Below are 20,008 nucleotides of genomic sequence, written 5' to 3'. Positions count from 1 at the left end.
TGATGAAGGGAGATCAAAATCATGAATGCCATCATGTTTTGGAGATGACAGAATTTGCTACTAATGTGTCAGATAAAAACAAGACCAAACCCCAAAATAGTTATGGCACAGAAGGCATTAAGAATTCGCTAAAGAATAGCCTTGAGCAGTGTGTGACTGACAAAGCTCTAAACTGTTGACAGCACACAGCTTTATGAGAAATGGAAAAAATGTATATATCATTATAGCTATTTACCCTACAGTAAAGCCTATTTGCTAGAGATTTAGGGAGCAAGTCTGCTGGTGTTTGAGTGACATCCTGGTAAATGTTAGGTTTGTAAATAAATGAAATTGAAACTAGAATCAGCAGACCAACATACATACCGCTGAGCAAATAGCATTCTAATTATTAACTTTTTTTCTTATTTTTAACATACTTCCTTTGCCTAACAAATAGCATTTTAAAATCAGCATTGAACAAATGCTCTCTTGTAATACCTAGTCCTCATTGAGCCTATGAGATATAAACATAATACTTAATAAATGAAGCTTATTGAATTATTATTTTATCCCATCCATACCATCTTCTGTGTCATGGTTTGCTTTCAATGGCAAATCATACTTACCAATAAGCCCTACAATAGTCACAATCTATTGAATTAGAAATGTGCTTCCTAAAATATAACTACGTCTGATAGGAAGTATAGAGAATATATGAAGCTAAATATAAAGTGATTGTATGGTATAGCTGCAATTATACAGAATACTTTGAGCAAAGTAGAAATCAAAAATGGACAATTTCTATATATAAACAAATATATACATATTTATTTAAGATGTCCTCAGTTATTCTAAGGTATAGCTAAACGTTCAAATCATAAGCAGAATAAAATTTTGTTCTTATTTGCCTTAAGTGTTGTCATTGTTAACTGAAAAAAAAAAAAAAACTGTATTGTATGTTGGTATAGTTATTTCCTATACTTGGTTAGGTGATAGATGAAGCTTCAGAAATTCCAAATCTATCAAATGTCATTTTATTTTTTGTTTTATCAAGATAATCTAATCTGCCACAAATTTTTTTTGAGTATTTAATGCACTTAGACTTAACATTTTGGTTTCAACGTGAGATCTCTTAATTAATTTCTGAGTGCATCTTAATTTCTTCTTCCAACTTTATTTACATTTTTTAATTTAAAATTTTTTTCATTGAAAATTTGAAACATTGTTTAAAATTTGCTTTTTATATGTAGAACAAACATGCCATGGTTTTAAGTATATAACCTCTTATGAACTCCCAAAGTCCATTACAGGTATGCGAAACAAGAACACATTTAATTCCTTCTCATTTTCAATACCTATAGAGATAATATTAGAAAACATGAAATTTCTCAGGAAGATATGTATTTCTGAAATGGGTATAATGTGTTCATTGGCGTGTGTGCAGAATTAATTTGTGAAAAAGAAAACCTTGAAACAGAATAGTTAGGTTACTTTATAATTTGCCTTAATATTCTTAGTTTAAAATTTTTAAGCCATCATTAAATTTCGCTGTTTGAACCAAGCTACAAACATTACCTAAATTTTCAATGTTTAGTTTGCCTTTTTTTCACATCCTCTGTGTTTTCATGTCTAAATTATCTTATTTCCTAGACTCTCTTGAGCCTGAGGGATCCATTACAGTTTCAATGGGTATTGACTTTTGTGATTCTACTCAGACTGCCAGTTTCCAGTTGTGGTAAGTTCAATTGTTCTTCTATTTTGTATATAACCTGTAAAGGATAGCAGATCAAAAACTAACCTTTCTGCAGTTTTTGTGTGTATGTGAAAGACAAAACATTTAAACAAATGTGTTTTGCTTTGCTAATGTTTAGACTGCCTTGGAATAGTTGTACAAATTGTGTGCAATCTATGTATTTTTAGCATTCGTTACACACCTAGCCATTACAGTCTGCCATATGTGATTGAAATTCATGGTTTATTGGTTAAAGAAAGGAGCTACTACTAAGTAATTTTTAACTTATCACTCCAGTTTTAGAAAATTTATAAGAAAATTAATGAGGAAAATCCAGGAGAAATTAAAAACATTAATAATATTATTAAATAGCTCAGAGAAGATCTCTTTTGAGATATATATGCATGTTATCTTGAGATTCTTAAGTGGAATATTATTGATTCCATCAGTACCTAAAACCCACACATTTTTGTTTCCTTTTTAAATCAATTTACAAACTGCTTTGATAAAAGTCAAAAGAGAACATTTACGCAGTTGGCAAAGGTTTCATAGCTGAATGCTATTCAGAAGAGCTTTTTTAGGATTGGATTTTGTTGTTAATGTTTTTCTATAATGCTTTATACATTTCTCGTGAAATTCAGAGGCTGTTAGCAAATTAGTACAAAGCTGTATTCATGCATCATTGAGAATTATCTTTGAACTCTTTTCTTTTTTTGATATAAGGCACAATTGGCTATTTTGAGTTAAAGTTTCTTTGTTTTTATTCTAAAAAGAATTGAGACATTTTATTTACATTTTAGCCAGCTTAGAACAGAATTTGTTATGATTTAAAAGTCTTGAAGTTTTAGAAATAGACATTTTAAAATAAATATATATAGATTAAACATAGTGAACTTTTCATTTTCATATACCTTTTCAGTTTACCAGTAATTCTGGCCTAATGTTATACCTTTTATTGCCGAGAACCTGCAATGATAAATATAAGCAATGTAGCATAACACATTGATTTTATGCAGATCATCACCTTTATGTTTTGGGAGGTCTGCTATATTAGTGATATATAAAAACTGATTACTTTTTCCAACATTGCCTAGTAATTGTTTATTATTTTTCTATTAGACAAACAACACAGATCAATATTACTGAACAACAGGCTATGAGTAACATCACTCTAAATAGATTTGCCTCTAACACCAGAGGTATATTCATTTTAATGATTTGGACAATGTGAACCCAATGACAAAGCTCAGGTACCAAGTTAGACCAAAATTAAGAAGTAAAAAATATTCCTTTTTCTTATCAATTTATATAAAGAACCTTTTGATTCTTATGTAATTGGAGTTTTTTTCCCAATTTTTATTACAAAGACTTCCTTCATAGTCTCTTGAACAGGATTTGCATTTTGTCTTTCATAATTAACTAAGTCCCTTTAAGGATGGATATATATATGCATGTAGTATTTGACTTTTATCTTATACCAAGGAGTGTATGTGAATAGTATTTTTCTATATTTCTTTCAAACTAACTTTAGGAAAATAATTCATGTATTTCACATAGAAAATGTCTTGGCTATTAAAAGCATTTACATTAGTATGTTTTACTGTTATAAAGATATAAATTATTTATTTTAGTTTTTGTTAAGCACAGCAGCATGCTAGATCAAAAATTTTGTATGTGTGTTCCAAAAAGAGCACTTTGTCTTGCATCAAATGTAATTGATCCTGAAGCAGTGTAATCACAATTACTCACTTTCTTAATTGGCCTGCCCAAAATCAGAAAATGGAAACCGATCGACAGTGTTTAAATCAATAGCTTCATAGTAGTGCTTGTGGGGGTAGGGAGATAGTGGTAATGGGTAGATCAATTGGTCTTAGATGCCAATCACTGACTGTGCCTTTTGCATAGTAAATAGCACTTTTTGCTTAGTGATGTGCTGTATTAGTCTTGGTAGTTCAATAAAAAGAAAAAAAGAAACAAGAATTGCTGATATTGAATTTTTTCCTTGAAATACATTATACAAATCGATACAGAAAATTATGGGTAATAACAGCGTATTTGATAAGAAGCCTTCAGAAATGCTGAGAACATGGACCAAAAGCCTGTCAGATACTCTTATTTGTTAGAATAAAAAAAGTGAGAGTAAAATGATCCTGCTTTAGCTTCTGGATTAATTTTGTATCATTATAATTGTATCTATGGATAAATAGATATAGACAGAACTGTTATATTAAGCTATGTAGTTATATGCATATTTGATAAGCATTTATGCCTCTTTTTTGCTTTGCATTTTTAAATGGTCATCAAATTAAGTTCTTGATTAAATTTATTGAGATCGAATATGTACACAACATACATAAATATATCTGTCTAAAAGTTAGTGCAGTACATAAACAGAGCCTCATCCTTGTAATCAGCAGGCATGCATGTATTAACCGGTATGGGAAGTCACACAGCTTAGAGCTAGTTAGATAACTGAGCACATATTTTTGTCCAAAGATCCATTAAAAAGAAAATACATTCTTTAATAGTGAATGAGCACTAAAAATATAAGAAAGAATAACTTTAGCTGACCAGAAATTGTGAGGCATTATTGACAGAAAACAAATAGGAGTAGATAAACAATAACAGAGAAAATAAAAATCACAGGGAAAAACACTCATGGGAGAAAACTACCATAATGGTAAGAACCAGTTTAGCAGAACATCAAGCACGAAGTGAGTAGAGGGCTTCAGACAGTCATCAGGGAATTAACTCCTTCCAGCCCCCTAGTTCCCCAATCTTACGTCTGACAGCAGGCAACATACACATTTAATTTGAGACTTGAGAATAAAACTGTAAAGAGAACGAGCCACTTGCCAGGGAAAGACGTTTTGGTGTGAATGTGGGGACCTACAAGAACAGAGCAAGGTTTGAGTTTGTTTGAAGGAAGCAAGAATGGTCAGAGATGAGATGAAGTATAGCTTTATCCAAGAGAGTATCTATCCAAAATATTCTCAGATCCTCACCACTAGGGTAAAGCCAGTGTTAACGTTTGTTGGTGGGGAGGAAAGGCCATTGCCTGCCTGCCTGCCTCCAACTTCATGTCCACGTAACCAATCATTATCTCGTCCACTTACAAAAAATAAAACTTTAGTCAGCCCACCCAGGGGAAAGGAGACCCGTAGTAATGATAGTTGCTAACTCAGTAGATGAATAATGGAATGGACACAGCTGAATACTGATTGAGCGTTCTGGAAGAAAGGGTCAAGGAAATCAGCTGGAATACAAAGCAAAAAGGCAGAGACAGAAAATAAGGAAGGTTAAAAGGATCAGTTCATCTCATAGGAGCTCTGGCAGGAAAGAAAAGACAATGAAGGGAAGAAATAATTTAGAAAATAAATTATAGAGGAACATTTTCTGCTGGACATGGTGGCTTACATCCATAATCCTAGCACATTGGGAGGCCAAAGCAGGAGAACTATTTGAGCCCAGGAGTTCAAGACCAGCCTGGGTAACATAGCAAGACCTCATCTCTACCAAAAATCAAAAACGATTAGCCAGGTATGGTGGCACACACTTGTCGTCCTAGCCACTTGGGGGACTGAAGTGGTAGGATCACTAGAACCCAGGAGTTCAAGGCTCCAGTGAGCTGTGATCGCACCACTACACTCCAGCCTAGGCGGCAAAGTGTATCCCTGCCCCTAATTAATGAATGAATGAACATGTGGCCCAACAAAAGAAACACACAAGCCTTCAGATTAAGAGGGCCAAACAGGGCGAATGTGAAAAACTATGAAAAAGACCACATCCTGGTGAATTTTTGATAAGGAGAATATCCTATTATCTTCCAAAGCAGAGAAAAAAGCAGCTTACCTAAAAAACGGACAAGAATGAGAATGGATTCAAATTTCACATCCTCGTATCAGTTCTGCAAGCCAGAAGGTAAAGGAAATGACCTTTAAAATTTTGAAAATACCATTTTTCAGTGAAGGAAAGATTCTAGCAATCAGTTTACCACCTACACATCCTTTCTGAAAGGATTACTCAAAGATATACTGTAATAGAATATTTTCTGAAATCTGAGACAGAACCAGGCATGGTGATACATGCCTGTAGCCCCAGCTGCTCAGGAGGCTGAGGCAGGAGAATAGCTTGAGCCCAGGAATTAGAGGTTACAGTGCGCGATGATTGCACCTGTGAAGAGCCGCTGCTTTCCAGCCTGGGCAACATAGTGAGACCTTGACTCAAAAAAAAAAAAAAAATCTGAGACAGAGAAAAACATAGAATTAATAAAACAGTAGTGAGCAAAGAATTCTACCTATGAAATTTATCAACGTATAAAAATAATTGTTGACATAATGTGAAAAATAAATATTAACAATAAATTGGAACCAAAATCCCCGCAGAGACAAGAGGTATACAGGTATTCAAAAACCCTAGTATATGGGTTCTTGTTATGTCTGAGAAGAGAGTTTATTGATGGCAAAAATAAGTTTAAATATGGCTTAAAATATTAAAGATAACCACTAAAATAATAGAAATGTGATGTATTATAACTTCTAAACAACTAGGAAGAAAGGGAGTAATTAAAACCTGATCAGGACTGCGTGTGGTGGCTTATACCTGTCATCCCAGCTCTTTGGAAGGCCAAGGCAGGAGGATCCCTCGAGGTCAGGACTTCAAGACCAGCCTGGCCAGCATAGTGAGAACTTGTCTTGTCTCTATTAAAAAATAATAATAATTTAAAATAAAAGTTTAAAACTTGACCAGTTTAACCAAGAGGAAGAGGAAAAAGCATGGCAAATAGAAAACAAAACAAGATGGCTGGAGAGGCCATGCACACCACACATACTCATTTTCACAATTCATGTCAGAGAATTAAATCCTACTTTTACTAAACAGGTGAAAAACAAAATTTAACATATGCTATTTATGAGAACCCTCACTAAGAGAGAATGGCACAGAAAAGTTGAGATTAGAAAGATGAAGTGTGTGTGTATGTGCGTGTGTGTGTGTGTGTATGCATGCATCAGATAGATGTGCTAAAACTAGAAAAATTAAGAAGTATTTTAGATAAAAAGTAATAATAGAATATTTTGTGCTCATTGTAATCCTCCAAGAAAATAGAATTGTTACAAACTTTTAAACCATGCAGTTTTGTAATTTATAAAGCAGAAAATAATACAAATACTAGGAGAAATTGTCAAAGCCATAATCATAGTATATTTTAACATGCACATCAGAAGTTGACAAATCAGAGAGTAAGGATAAATAGGTATAGATACATACAGGTTTAATGATTTAATTACCAAGCTGGATCTAAGATATATATGTTTACATAGAATTCCTTGTTTCCTGTGTGCAGAAAATACTCATTTTTTTAAAAGCACATATAGGATTTACAAAAAAAAAGGAAAACTATGAGATAATATGATTAAAGAAAAAAGACACCTAAGAAAGATTAGAGAGGAGAAAGATGATAAAGCACAGAGATCTTTTAAGTTATAAAATAATACTATACAGTTCTATACCAATAAATTGGAACATTTAGATGAAATTAATGGTTTCCTAGAAAAATATAAATTAGAAAAAAAAAGGATTAAATTGTATCAGAACCTTAAAAAAGAGAATTTTTTCTAGAACAGAAGAAAAGGAAATCATGCCATGTCGTTTTGTAAGTCTAGCATCACCCTGATTTTAAAGCACAAAAGGATAACATATGAAGATGGACATCAGTTGTAGTTATAAATTCAAATGACTTCTGGCCCGTACGAGTTACCCATAGCCACATGAAGTATCAGAAACAATCTCTTTTAAGTCAGAAAAGCCAAACAAGGATATCTGCTGTCCACACTATATTCCACATTATAATGGAAGTTCTAGCCAATACAGAAAGGCAAGTAAACGCCATTTGCAGTAAAAATCCTGGAAAAGAAGAGACAAAATTATAATTTTTTTTTTTTTTTTTTTTTTGAGACGGAGTCTCACTCTGCTGCCCAGGCTGGAGTGCAGTGGGGTGATCTTGGCTCACTGCAACCTCCGCCTCCTGGATTCAAGGAATTCTCCTGCCTCTGCCTCCCGAGTAGCTGGGACTACAGGCACGTGCCACCACGCCTGACTAATTGTTGTATTTTCAGTAGAGAGAGGGTTTCAACATATTGACCAGGCTGGTCTCGAACTCCTGACCTTGTGATCAGCCCACCTCGGCCTCCCAAAGTGCTGTAATCCCATTACAGGCATGAACCACAGCACCTCGCCAAAATTACAATTTTTATTCAACGTAATTATCATTATTATTATTATTATTATTATTGGGACGGAGTCTCACCCTGTCACCAGGCTGGAGTGCAATGGTGCAATCTCGGCTCACTGCAACCTCCGCCTCCCAGGTTCAAGCGATTCTTCTTCCTCAGCTTCCCGAGTAGCTGGGATTATAGGCACGCGCCACCAGGCCCAGCTAATTTCTGTATATTTAGTAGAGATGGGGTTTTACCATGCTGGCCAGGCTGGTCTTGAACTCCTGACACCTTGGCCTCCCAGTGTGTTGGGATTACAGGTGTGAGCCACTGCGCCTGGCCTATTCAACATAATTATTAACCCGTAAAGTTGGAATCAACAGAAAATCTATTATTTAAACTAATGAGTTTAGAAAGGTGATACAGATGCTTATGTAGGGAGAAAAAAACCCTAAAACTTTCCTAAAGGGCATAAAGGAAGATATAATTAAATATAAAGAAATATAAGCAAAATAATAAAAATAGTAAGAAATATACTGTTTTTAAATGGGAAACAGTATTGAACCTCAAATTAATCTTCAAATTCAATGTGATTCTAGGCTAAATACCAGTAGACCTTTTCAAGAAACTTGACAAACTTCTAAAATTCAACTGGAAAAGAAAATGCACAAGAAAAGTCAACATTTTTAATGAAAAAAGTATTTCTCTATAATAATTTAAAAATACTCCTTAAAGCCACAAGAATATTTTTATTCTGTATAATTGATATTGGCACAAGAACCAATGAAACCAGAGAATTTAGAAATGTAGAAATTTTGTATGTCATAAAGGTGACATTTCAAATCTGTGGGGAGAGAATGGACCATTCAGTAAATGGTGCGAAGACCCTTATTTGGAAAAAGTAAAGGTAGCTCAACATCACTAGTATTCAGGGAAATAAATATTAAAGCATTTCACTCATCAGATTGGCAAGGTTTTAGAATAAGTTTTATATTTGGTATTGACAAGGAAGGTAGAGAAAAACATATACTCTTGTATGCTGTTTGTGGGACTTTAAATTGGCAATATCTGTAAAATATTCATACTTTTGAACTCAGCAATTTCACTTTTAGGGTATCAAGCCTAGAGAAGTATTTGTGCTTGTACAGAAATAGATCTAGCCAAGTATATTATTTAAGCATTGTTTATAATGGAGAAAAATTGGAAATGATAATCAGTGGGGGAATACTGAAATAATGATATATCCCTATTACGTATGTAGGTTTTGAGTACCTCCTGTGCCTTATTTCATTTTATTTCCTTTAATAGTTAAAACTAGCCTGCAAGGTAAATGTCACTCATTCATAGATGAGAAACTTGAGTCACAGAATAGGCTACTCACCTGTTTCTCTTACCTACAAACTTTACCAGTTTGGATCCTATAAAGGAATCCATGAACTGAGATTACGTGTAGCACAAGAATATATGCTGCCGTTAAATGTGTACCAAGTAGAGTCTTGCCTTACATTAAACTTTTATGCCATCTGGTCCTATGTAGCTAGGCTATTTAAAGCTACCCTAATAATAGTGCTTCATTGATCTGGTAACTGTTAATTCTGACAAATTTACATCTATCATCAGTCATTTTTCACATTCCCTATCCATGTTGAGGCAGTTATACGTAGAAATGGAGATAATCTGTCTCTCCCCTGTTTAATCAAAGGGGTTGTGAAGAAAAAGGAAAAGAAAAGCTACATGGAGAGAGAAATAAACCAAAAAGAAGGCAAAATGGTAGAAAAGGAGATGCATATAAACTGGAGGACATCCTAGAACACTCATGTAAATGAAAGTAAATATTCCCCCAGATAAAGAGGAAATGTTCCATCTTAGTTCTGTTATAAGCCACACCTTGCTTACAAGATGAAACTGGCTTACAAAGTGACTTATGTATTAGTTATGTTGGATTTTGTTATTTGGTTGTAACAGAAACCCAACTGCAGTGGCATGACCAAATAAGGATTTATTATTCTCCTAGAACAAGAACTGCAGGGTTTGGCAGTTCAGAGCTGGTGCAGTAGCTTCCCAGTATCTTCAGGACGTAAGGTCTTCCACCTTTTTGTTTCATGTGCTACTTTTGTTAGCAAATGCTGGTCAACTTCTTGGTCACAAGATGGCTGCTCCACCTCCAGGCTTCCATCTGCATTCCAGGCAGAAAAAAGGAAAGAAATGACATGGAGAAAGGAGCCAGGTTCATGTCAGAAAAACAAAACTTTCTCCGAAATCCCCACTGAAGTTCTGTTTATAATTCATTGGTCATGACTGGGTCACTTGATCACTCTTAGCTACGAGAAAGGCCGAGAAATGTGTTTCAGTTGAGCTCTCTAACGCCTTGCCTGTTGCTAGGAGGGGCATTTCATGATCGCTTTTCCCTCCCTCTGCAAACAGCTAGACTTTCATAGATGCCTCAGAAGGCAGATCTCCTGCCTCTTCTCTCCCCTAACACCCTACCCTTCTCCCTTGGCATCATAGCTGTCCAGCCACTTTTAATTGAGGAGTATGTGGTGTCCTTCAGGAGTGTTGGGAAGAGAGGTTCTGTTAAAAAGTATAAACAAGTAATTCAAAAGTGTTGTACATAATGATGTAACTCAGTGGTCCCCTAACTTTTAAAATTGTATACCTCTATTAGTAAAAATATTTTGAGTATGTACTCTCTAGAAGTTTATTTATAATTATATATGTGTGTGTGTGTATTTCTCACTGTGCTAACATGTATTTACTGAAACATACAAAAACAGAGGCCAGTCACAGTAGCTTATGCCTATAATTCCACAACTTTAGGAGGCCAAGGCAGGAGGATCACTTGAGCCCAGGAGTTCAAGATCAGCCTGGGCAATATAGTAAGACTCTTGTCTTTACAAAAAAACAAAACAAAACAAAAAAGCCAGACACAATGACTCATGCCTGTAATCCCAGCACTTTAGGAGGCCAAGGCAGGTGGATTGCTTGAGGCCAGGAGTTCGAGACCAGCCTGGCCAACATGGTGAAACCCCGTCTCTACTAAAATACAAAAATTAACCAGGCGAGGTGGCGGGCACCTGTAATCCCAGCTACTAGGGAAGCTGAGGCAGGAGAATTGCTTGAACCCAGGAGGTGGAGGTTGCAGTGAGCCGAGATTGCGCCACTGCCCTCCAGCCTGGGTGACAGAGTGAGACTCTGTCTCAAAAAAAAAAATTTAAAAAAATTATCTAGACTTGGTGGCATGTGCCTGTAGTCCCAGCTATTTGGGATGCTGAGAGAAGAAGATCACTTGAGCCCAGGAGGTCGAGGCTGCAACAAGCTGTCATCACACCACTGTACTCCAGCCTGGGTGACAGAGCTGAGACGCCATCTCCTAGAAAAACAGAACCTTAAAAGGAATGAGAAAAAATATATATATTTAGTAGGGTTTTTGCCTATACCTCAGTAGATTGTCTTGTGCCTCTGGCTTTGGAGGACTTTGTATACAGTGACTTGAGGCTGAAATTTTAGATTTCATACTAAGTTCATTTGTAATTTATATATTTTATACACACACACACACACACACACACACCCCCCATGTATGTGTATATACATCTTCTTCTAGTCCTTCACCAGTTTTTACATATTTCTCTTAATGTGACCAAGTCTTCCCCTCCATCAGGATTGCGGGTAGGCATTCTTCGAGTAGCCTACCCACAATCCTTTCTCACTTAAGCACTCCTTTTTGGCTGTTTCTGAAGAAGTATCCTACTCCTTTCTAGGGCTAACCCACTCTCCTAGTTCTTGTGCTCTTCATCCCAACCTCTTTTACCTCCCCTAAGACCTTGCTCTACCAGTTATTCCTTTGTTTCTTCTTCCTTACTGGCTCTTTCCCCTCAGCCTCTAAACATGCTCAGGTTTCTTTAGGTGTTATTCCTTTGCCTCTTCGTTCTCAGGAAGCTTGCCTCTTCTTCCTGTTATTTCTTCCATTGTCAGTCTTCCCTTCACCCTTCAACTCACTGCATTGTGTAGTCTTCCTGCAATCTGAACGGCCTTACCAAGATTAGCAGTTATACTTCTTTTTATCCCTCATCTTACTCTGCCTCCCTGCAATATTTGGCACACGGCTTTTTTCCTGACCACTCTTCCTCCAGTCTCTTCTGCAAGTTGCTCTTCTTCTGTTTTTACTTAAATACAGGTCTTCCCCAGATTTGCACTCTTTCCTTTTTGTGGTATCCTCTTTTCCTGTATGATTTTTATCTACTCATAAGGCTTCAGCTCTTCCCTACACCATTTACACCATTCTTTTTTTGTTTTTGTTTTTGTTTTATACTTTAAGTTCTAGGGTACATGTGCACAACGTGTTGGTTTGTTACATATGTATACCTGTGCCATGTTGGTGTGCTGCACCCATTAACTCATCATTTACATTAGGTATATCTCCTAATGCTATCCCTCCTCCCTCCTCCCACCCCACGACAGGCCCCGATGTGTGATGTTCCCCATCCTGTGTCCATGTGTTCTCATTGTTCAATTTGCACCTATGAGTGAGAACATGCGGTGTTTGGTTTTCTGTCCTTGGTGCTAGTTTGCTCAGAATGGTGGTTTCCAGCCTCATCCATGTCCCTGCAAAGGACATGAGCTCATCCTTTTTTATAGCTGCATAGTATTCCATGGTGTATATGTGCCACGTTTTCTTAATCCAGTCTGTCATTTACAGACATTTAGGTTGGTTCCAAGTCTTTGCTATTGTGAATAGTGCCACAGTAAACATACGTGTGCATGTGTCTTTACAGCAGCATGACTTATAATCCTTTGGGTATATACCCAGTAATGGAATGGCTGGGTCAAATGGCATTTCTAGTTCTAGATCCTTGAGGAATCGCCACACTGTCTTCCACAATGATTGAACTAGTTTACAGTCCCACCAACAGTTTAAAAGTGTTCCTATTTCTCCACATCCTCTCCTACACCTGTTTTTTGCTGACTTTAGTGATCGTCATTCTAACTGGTATGAGATGGTATCTCATTGTGGTTTTGATTTGCATTTCTCTGATGGCCAGTGATGATGAGCATTTTTTTCATGCATTTACACCATTCTTACTGCTTCCAGACTCTTACGTACTGCCCTGTCCTCTCTTCTGATTCCCTTTCTTTTTTCTTTTCTCTTTTCTTTTATTTTATTTTTCCTTTCTTTTCTTTCGTTTCTTTTCTTGATGAGGTCTCACTCTATCACCTAGGCTGGAGTGCAGTAGCATGATCATAGTTCGCTGTAGTCTCAAACTCCCTGGCTTAAGCAATCTTCCCAGCTCACCCTCCCAAATAGCTAGGATTATAAGCACATGTCACTATGCGCAGCTAGTCTCTCTCCAGATTCTTGATTTGTATTTCCATTTATCTGCTGAATATCTCTTCGTGGGTAACTCAGTACTCAAAATATAATGTGGCTAAAGCCAAATCATTTTCTTTAAGTCCCCAAACTCCTTCAACACATTGTCATTCACCCAGTTGTTCACATTAGAAGGTGTGAAGTTTCTTCCCTCCATTCATCACCAGGTGTGTCCCTTCTACTCTAGAATATCCATAAAGTACTCCATCTCCCCCCTGCCCAGTGCTGCCTACCCTGGGTAAGTTGCATATTATAGTGGAATAAATGTGGACTTTGAAGTTAGATACACCTGGGTTCAAATCCCAGTGCTGTCAGTTACTAGCTGTGTGACCTTGGGCATATTGTTCAACTTCTTTTAAGTTTTCTTATCAGTAAAATTGAAATAACAGATGCTGTCTCTTAGTATCCTTTTTAGGCTTTATTAAAGTAAAAAAAACACACAGTAAATGTGTAAAAAAAGTCAAAACCCTGCCTAGACTATTAATTTAGACTCCTAACTGATGTACCTGCCTTTGGTTTCTCCCTTACTCCACCTTACCACTGCCACTGGAGTTTCTAAAACATAAATGGGACCATTTACCTTCCTATGCCAAAAATCTCTAGTAGTTTCCTATTGCTTCAAGAAACACTGAAACTCCCTTGTCTTCGTTATATGAGTAAAGTAACCATATGCTTTATCACACATATCAGGATACTTTAGAGAGTGAAAGTAGGCACCAGCTGGACAGGATTCTACAACAGCTGTAAACTGGGACTATTCCTGGGAGGACTGGGATGAGTGGTCATACTATATATGATACTCTGCCATGTGCCCCCAGCCTCTTCTGTTGACATATTAGTCTGCTCCTCATTCCCAAAGTACAGGCCTAGAATGCCCTCTTTCTCCTCTTGGAAGTAAACTCAGTCTTCACTCCTGCAGAATGCTTTCCACATATCTAATGTAGTGCCTGCCATTCCATTGTAAGTATCATTTCTTTCCCTCCAACTAGATTTGTGAGCTTCATGGGCCAATCTCACTTGGCATTAAATCCCCAGACATTCACACACTACATAGGATCAAGTTTGCATTCAATAAGTGTTTATCGAATTGACAAATAAATTGGAGTTATTGGTTTGCCTTGGACAATCTACATATGGAAAAAATATAAGGCCACTTGCAAGAGTACAATACATAATAGCATAAAATAAAAGTGAATTTTATGTTCTTTTTTTATATTATGTCATTTGTCTCTACCCACACGTGAATAAATTCCAGTGTTTCTTAATCTAATGTTTAGTATTTCTTATCTACAATCCCTGTTTCTCTAGCTACCATCTCACAGGCTGTGGGATCCAGTTCTAACATGACGGTAGAAGTTCCTCTATGGGACTTCCTGAAAACTTTTGCTTTTGTAATAAAAAGGAACAGATTTGGTTGACACAGTTACTCAACACTCTCTCATCACCACCCTTCCTTCAGTGGAATGTAAACTAGGTACCTGTAGATACAGCAGCTATGTGGCAACCATGAGGATGAAAGCCAACACAGTAAGGATGGCAGAGTGGAAAGCTAGAGGAATCTGGGCCTCTAAAGGCTTTTTTAAGCCACTTAATGAGCCTGTGAGCCTGGTTACTCTAAGACTTCTTGTATTATCAACGATCAATGCCTTTTTCTCAAAAAACTGTTAATTGGATTTTCTGCTTCTTTGCAGCCAAACACACTGCTGTCATTTAGGGTACACCCATCAACCTGACCCTAAACATCTAACTTTAACAAATGTTTTAGACAATTTAGTATTTTTTTATTGATCATAATGTCATGAGACTTACATAAATGCACTTATTGTTTTTCTATCTGATATTAGAACAATCATGGTTGGCTTTCTTAAATTCTTCATATCCTGTCATTTGAAATAATAATTTTTACCATGTTGGTCAATGATGTCAATGAATAGCACTACTAGCAAATAAGGGCTTTTTTTTTTTTTTTTTTTTAAGGAAAGCAAGTTTGCAGATGAGATACTACTTTATTAGCACCTATCTAAATACAATATGGTCACTCTGTTTTCTTCTTTATTAAAAATTAATATTTTTAAAAAGAGATCTTAACTGTTTCAGACTAAAGCACTTCATCTTCTACACTTTAACATGTATGCAAACTAGAGATAAAATATTACTTCTCTATAAGCTGCATGAAGTGCTTCTCTGGTGGTAGTGGTTACATACAATTACTGCAATTTTTTAAAGTTATTTTTCAAATGGGATAATTTACTATACCTGTGTAGTTTTGTTTTTTAAAAAAGTCCTGATTGAGAAAACAGATGTATTTTTCTGCAAGTAATGTTGTTCAGGAAAATGTTTAAACCTTTTTAGCTGTGATATTTAAACCAAAAAGACCTTATACTGTCTATGCTAGCATATGCTTTCATTGCATTGATTTAACTACTTAGTATTAAGAATGTTTATTTATGAAACATTTAGTCAGCTTTGATTGTTTTTCTTCAGTACCAAGGATGATTGCTTCAGTGTTAATATTCAACCACCTGTTGGAGAACTGCTTTTACCTGTGGCCATGTCAGAGAAAGATTTTAAGAAAGAGCAAGGTGAGAGATGTCTACAACTTATTAGAAATTTACACACCAAATAATACGTGCTCATTCCTGTACAGTCTCTAAAACAAATTTTCACGTATACATAGCTATTAACAGATATTAGTGCACAATCTTCCAATTTTTGTCAATGCTTTGCACTTACAACCTTAAAAATAGATGTTTGTCTATATTTCTGGCACACTTGAAAATTGATTAATATGTCTTTAAAATGATAAATTAATTCTTAATCACCTTTTCAATGCTGAGAGTTGTCGCTTGTCAACCCAATGATATACTAATGGGTTTTGTATTATTGAAAGTGCCAGGAATTGGGGACTTTACCAATGTCCTACCAGTATAATTGTTATGTTTGTGTATTTTTTTCATTATAGAACTGTTTTTTTATGTCTTACTAATGTATTTGTCCCTGCACACATTAAACTACCTTACCCTTCAAAACAAAGTCCTAATTATGGCATTAAAATACTTCTGGTTTCTTTTGACCTAATTCTATATTAAAGAAATGCTGTGTTGTCAGAACGTATTAGAACTGAAACATTTTTTAAATAAGTACTTAAAAAGAAAATATTTTCAGCAAAATGCAAATATTAATATCCGTAGTTGGCCCAGAGTCAAACATACCTTCTAATAAAAGTGAGGTGATTTTTTTTCATATGTGAATAAGGGGAGATAACTGTCTGATTTTATGTGTTTAATTAACGATAACGTTTATAAAACTAAGGCATATTTAAATGCTGTAGTCAGCAGTTTTTACAACTTTATGTGAATCTCAGCCATTTTTTCCTGTGGAGGGTGTTATCAAAGATCCCTTCATTTTGAGGTAGTAAATCATACCCATCAAACTTCCAGAACGTACTAGGCACACATGAATACCTACACCTAAGAAGAGGGGCATGCTTCCTGGCACTCCATTATTACGCTGAAGATACTGTTTTTACTCTAAGCCTTTGCAATTCAGTGTCAAAAAGAAAATCTCATACAAGGCCGTAAATTAATAGTAATATTTTTGCTCGGGCATTATTTAAGTGATAAAAAAGAACGATGAAATCTTTCTTTGGATTTGCATTTCTTGGAAAGTTGATTATTGCTATAGAGGAAAATTATCTTTGTGATTTTATTTTTCTATTGACAAATTGAATTGATTCTTATATTTGCTATTCTTACCCTTTGCTGGCTAAAGCCTGCCTCTCTGCTTTACATCTGCTCAGCAAACCAAGGTGAGTGGCACACGGTGACTGAATAAGGCGTTGGCACATTTATTGTTAAGGGGATATTCTTTTTTTGAAAAGTGCAGCTAAAGTTATCTGAAGCAGCAGATTATTATATACCCTTTCACTCCCTCAGCTTTTGTTTAGAATACTTAATATTTCGATCAAATCTTTTGTGCTCTGCCGTGACTGAGGGATTTTTCGCTGACTAGCCATACAGAACCGTAAGTGCATGAGAGAGGTGCACTTGGAGAATAGCTGTGGTCCTCTGTGGAGTTGTTGCCAAAATTCCTTTTTCTTCTGCCATTTTACTTCTATGGTTGTTGATTATTTGTCTGAATAAATCTGGCAGCTGTTTGCTATGTTTAATAGAGCAGAAAGGCTACTCTGAATAAAGCTATTTGAAAATTTGTTTATATGAAGTATTTGTAAATCCTTGCAAGTCTCTTGGCATTTCTGTATCATTCTTTCTGTCTTCCTGAATTCATTCTTTGATGTGGAACTTGATGCTGGCAAATTTAGCACAGGTTTAAAGAGTCTTTTCAATAGCATCTTTTTAGTTATAGGTTTCAGCAGGTTTGGTGATAGAGGTCTCAATCCTCAGCTTTACACATGTATTTGTTATACTGCTCTAGTAAGAACTTAGCTTATTTCCACAAAAGATACCTAGAAATCTCTTGCTAACAGAAAATCCTAAATCAGAATAAAAATCTGTTTCCTCAGATTTTATCAATGCAAAATTCTGGAAGGTAAAATGCAAGTAAATTCAAGGGGTGTGTGTGTGTGTGTGGGTGGGGGTACACCAGCTTTAACTGATTTTTGTACCTTGAATAAAAAGGATTTACATAATTAATATCTTATTTCATATGACACATTTTAAAACTCAAGAAATACGTTAAATGTGTTAATTCAATTTAACTGAAAAAATTATAAATAAGGGACATGAGGAATAATGGTTCCATTTTTATTCTAAAGATATACATAACTGAGAGTATACAGTATTAAATAAAAGTGGTTCTAACAGAGTATTGCATTTTAAGTTAATATTTTTTAAAAACAAAAGTTTTATTTCTAATATGCAACATGATCTATCACTTTTTCTCAGTTGTTGCATTTAGGGTTTCATAGCTAAACATTTTTTATATATATAATAAGATTGGTAGTCAAAGTAGTAAATGAAAGATTATTCTATGTATTGATGGTTATGTATATAAGCCTCCATCAGAGGCATGATTTATTTCATTGCTGTGAGTTTCAAGCATTGCAGAATTAGTTAATGATCTAGCTGTGACATGCTTTCAGTAAGAAAATAACATGGAATCTCTTTTTTACTTAAAAATATTTAATTTGGTTTCTTCACACAGTTTTAATTTCAAGAGGCCTAAGCCTTATTCTAAGATGCCTCCTCTTGTTCATTTTCTTCTTGTGAATTAAATTGCAGATGTAAAACTTAGAAAATTTTTTGAATTTTTATTCATTTTCTTCTTGTGAATTAAATTACAAATCTAAAACTTAGAAATTTTTTTTGAATTTTTTTTTTTTACATTATTTGGTTTGCCTTTTAGCAGTTAATTACAGCTGATTAGCCTAAAGTAAGTGCTATCTACTGCCTTCACCAAAATTTAGATAGACTCTAATAAAGCCACAAATTATTTAGCCTGACAATTTTAAAATATTTTCCCAGTGATTTTACTTTTATTGTATATGACGGGCTCTACAGTGTTTTAAAGTATTATTTTTTGGGAGAAACTTTTAATGAAACCTTCGCTTGTTTTTCTTTCCTGTTAATTTGAGAATACCTGATATATTTTCATTTAGAAAAATCTCTGGTTTAAGAAACCTAAAATGTTTACTTAATTTTATTATGATTTATGCATCCATCTTATGGGTTCCTAGCTAGCAAGATGCTAATTCTTTAAATGGTCAGACATTTACTATTTTCTGGCCCTTAACTACCATAAGCAATCATATTTGATGCCCCTTAATTAGGGCACCTTTTTTTCTTTCCAGGTTCTTTTTCCACCTCAGCAATCGAGACAATACATTTGCTTACCATGCTGCTCTCCTAAGTGTTCTTTTGCATGTAAATTAATCTTGATTCAGTTTACACTGTCATGCTGAGTGGTACAAATTGCCTATAACAATAAAACAGCATGAGTTAAAAATAAAGGGGGGTGGGAAGGCAGATTGAATGTGTGCCTTACTTGATAGGATGTTACTTTGCTTTATGCCAATACATTAGCTGACGATAATGAATCTTCTGTTCTGAAAAGCATGGTTTAGTTGATTTTTTTAATTTTACTTCAATGGAGCAGTACCTTGTCTTTTATAGAACAAGTTAGACAAACCATTAATGACAAGAGTGTTAAGGTTAAATATGAAGCAATGCATTCACTTCTCTGAGTGCTATCCATCTTTCCATTTACAGGAGCTTGACAAAAGTACTGGCTTTGTACAACATTTCCTTTAATTACATGCTGCGGGAAACAGGCTTTTAACATAAACATAGTTGCATTCATTTATTCAGCAGTTGCTCTTCAATAGAGCTTAATGGAGAAGGTTTAAATCCTAAATGAGTACACACATCTCTCAGCAGTGTTATGTCAGCCACTGTGCTTTACTTAAAAGCAGTGTTTGACTGTTTGTATAGTTTTTAAAGCTTTTGCTTAATATTGAAGTTAAACGGTCTAAGACAGAACATAGTGTTCCCAGAGTTTGAAAGTGGTTAGTAAAAAAATGATTATTGTTACAAGCTAGATAGTTTTATTTTCTAACTGACGGAAAAGTCTTTTCACAGTGTTAGGCTTTAGTGTTTTCATACTGTTAATCATAGGGATTCTTTTAAATTTTAGGTTTCATTTGCAATAAATAACTAAAACTTAGATATATATGCCTGAAGGTGCAGGGTCTTTTGA

The 20,008-nt window shown here is 35.2% G+C and overlaps 1 protein-coding gene across 2 annotated transcripts in view; it reads left to right on the top strand.

Annotated features, from left to right (window-relative positions):
* Nucleotides 1-20,008, top strand: part of AP3B1 (adaptor related protein complex 3 subunit beta 1) — a 314,641-nt gene that overhangs the window by 280,667 nt on the left and 13,966 nt on the right. For both annotated transcript variants that reach the window (XM_023214919.1, XM_023214920.1), the window contains exons 24-25: nt 1,630-1,714; nt 15,779-15,876. In XM_023214919.1, the coding sequence (XP_023070687.1) occupies nt 1,630-1,714; nt 15,779-15,876 (183 nt within the window). The remainder of the gene's footprint in view (nt 1-1,629; nt 1,715-15,778; nt 15,877-20,008) is intronic.

This window comes from Piliocolobus tephrosceles, chromosome 4 (genome assembly GCF_002776525.5).
Source record: "Piliocolobus tephrosceles isolate RC106 chromosome 4, ASM277652v3, whole genome shotgun sequence".
In the NCBI taxonomy this organism is placed as follows: Eukaryota; Metazoa; Chordata; class Mammalia; order Primates; family Cercopithecidae; genus Piliocolobus; species Piliocolobus tephrosceles.
Note: the sequence above shows the minus strand (reverse complement) of the source record. Positions and strands in the feature narration are given on the sequence as shown.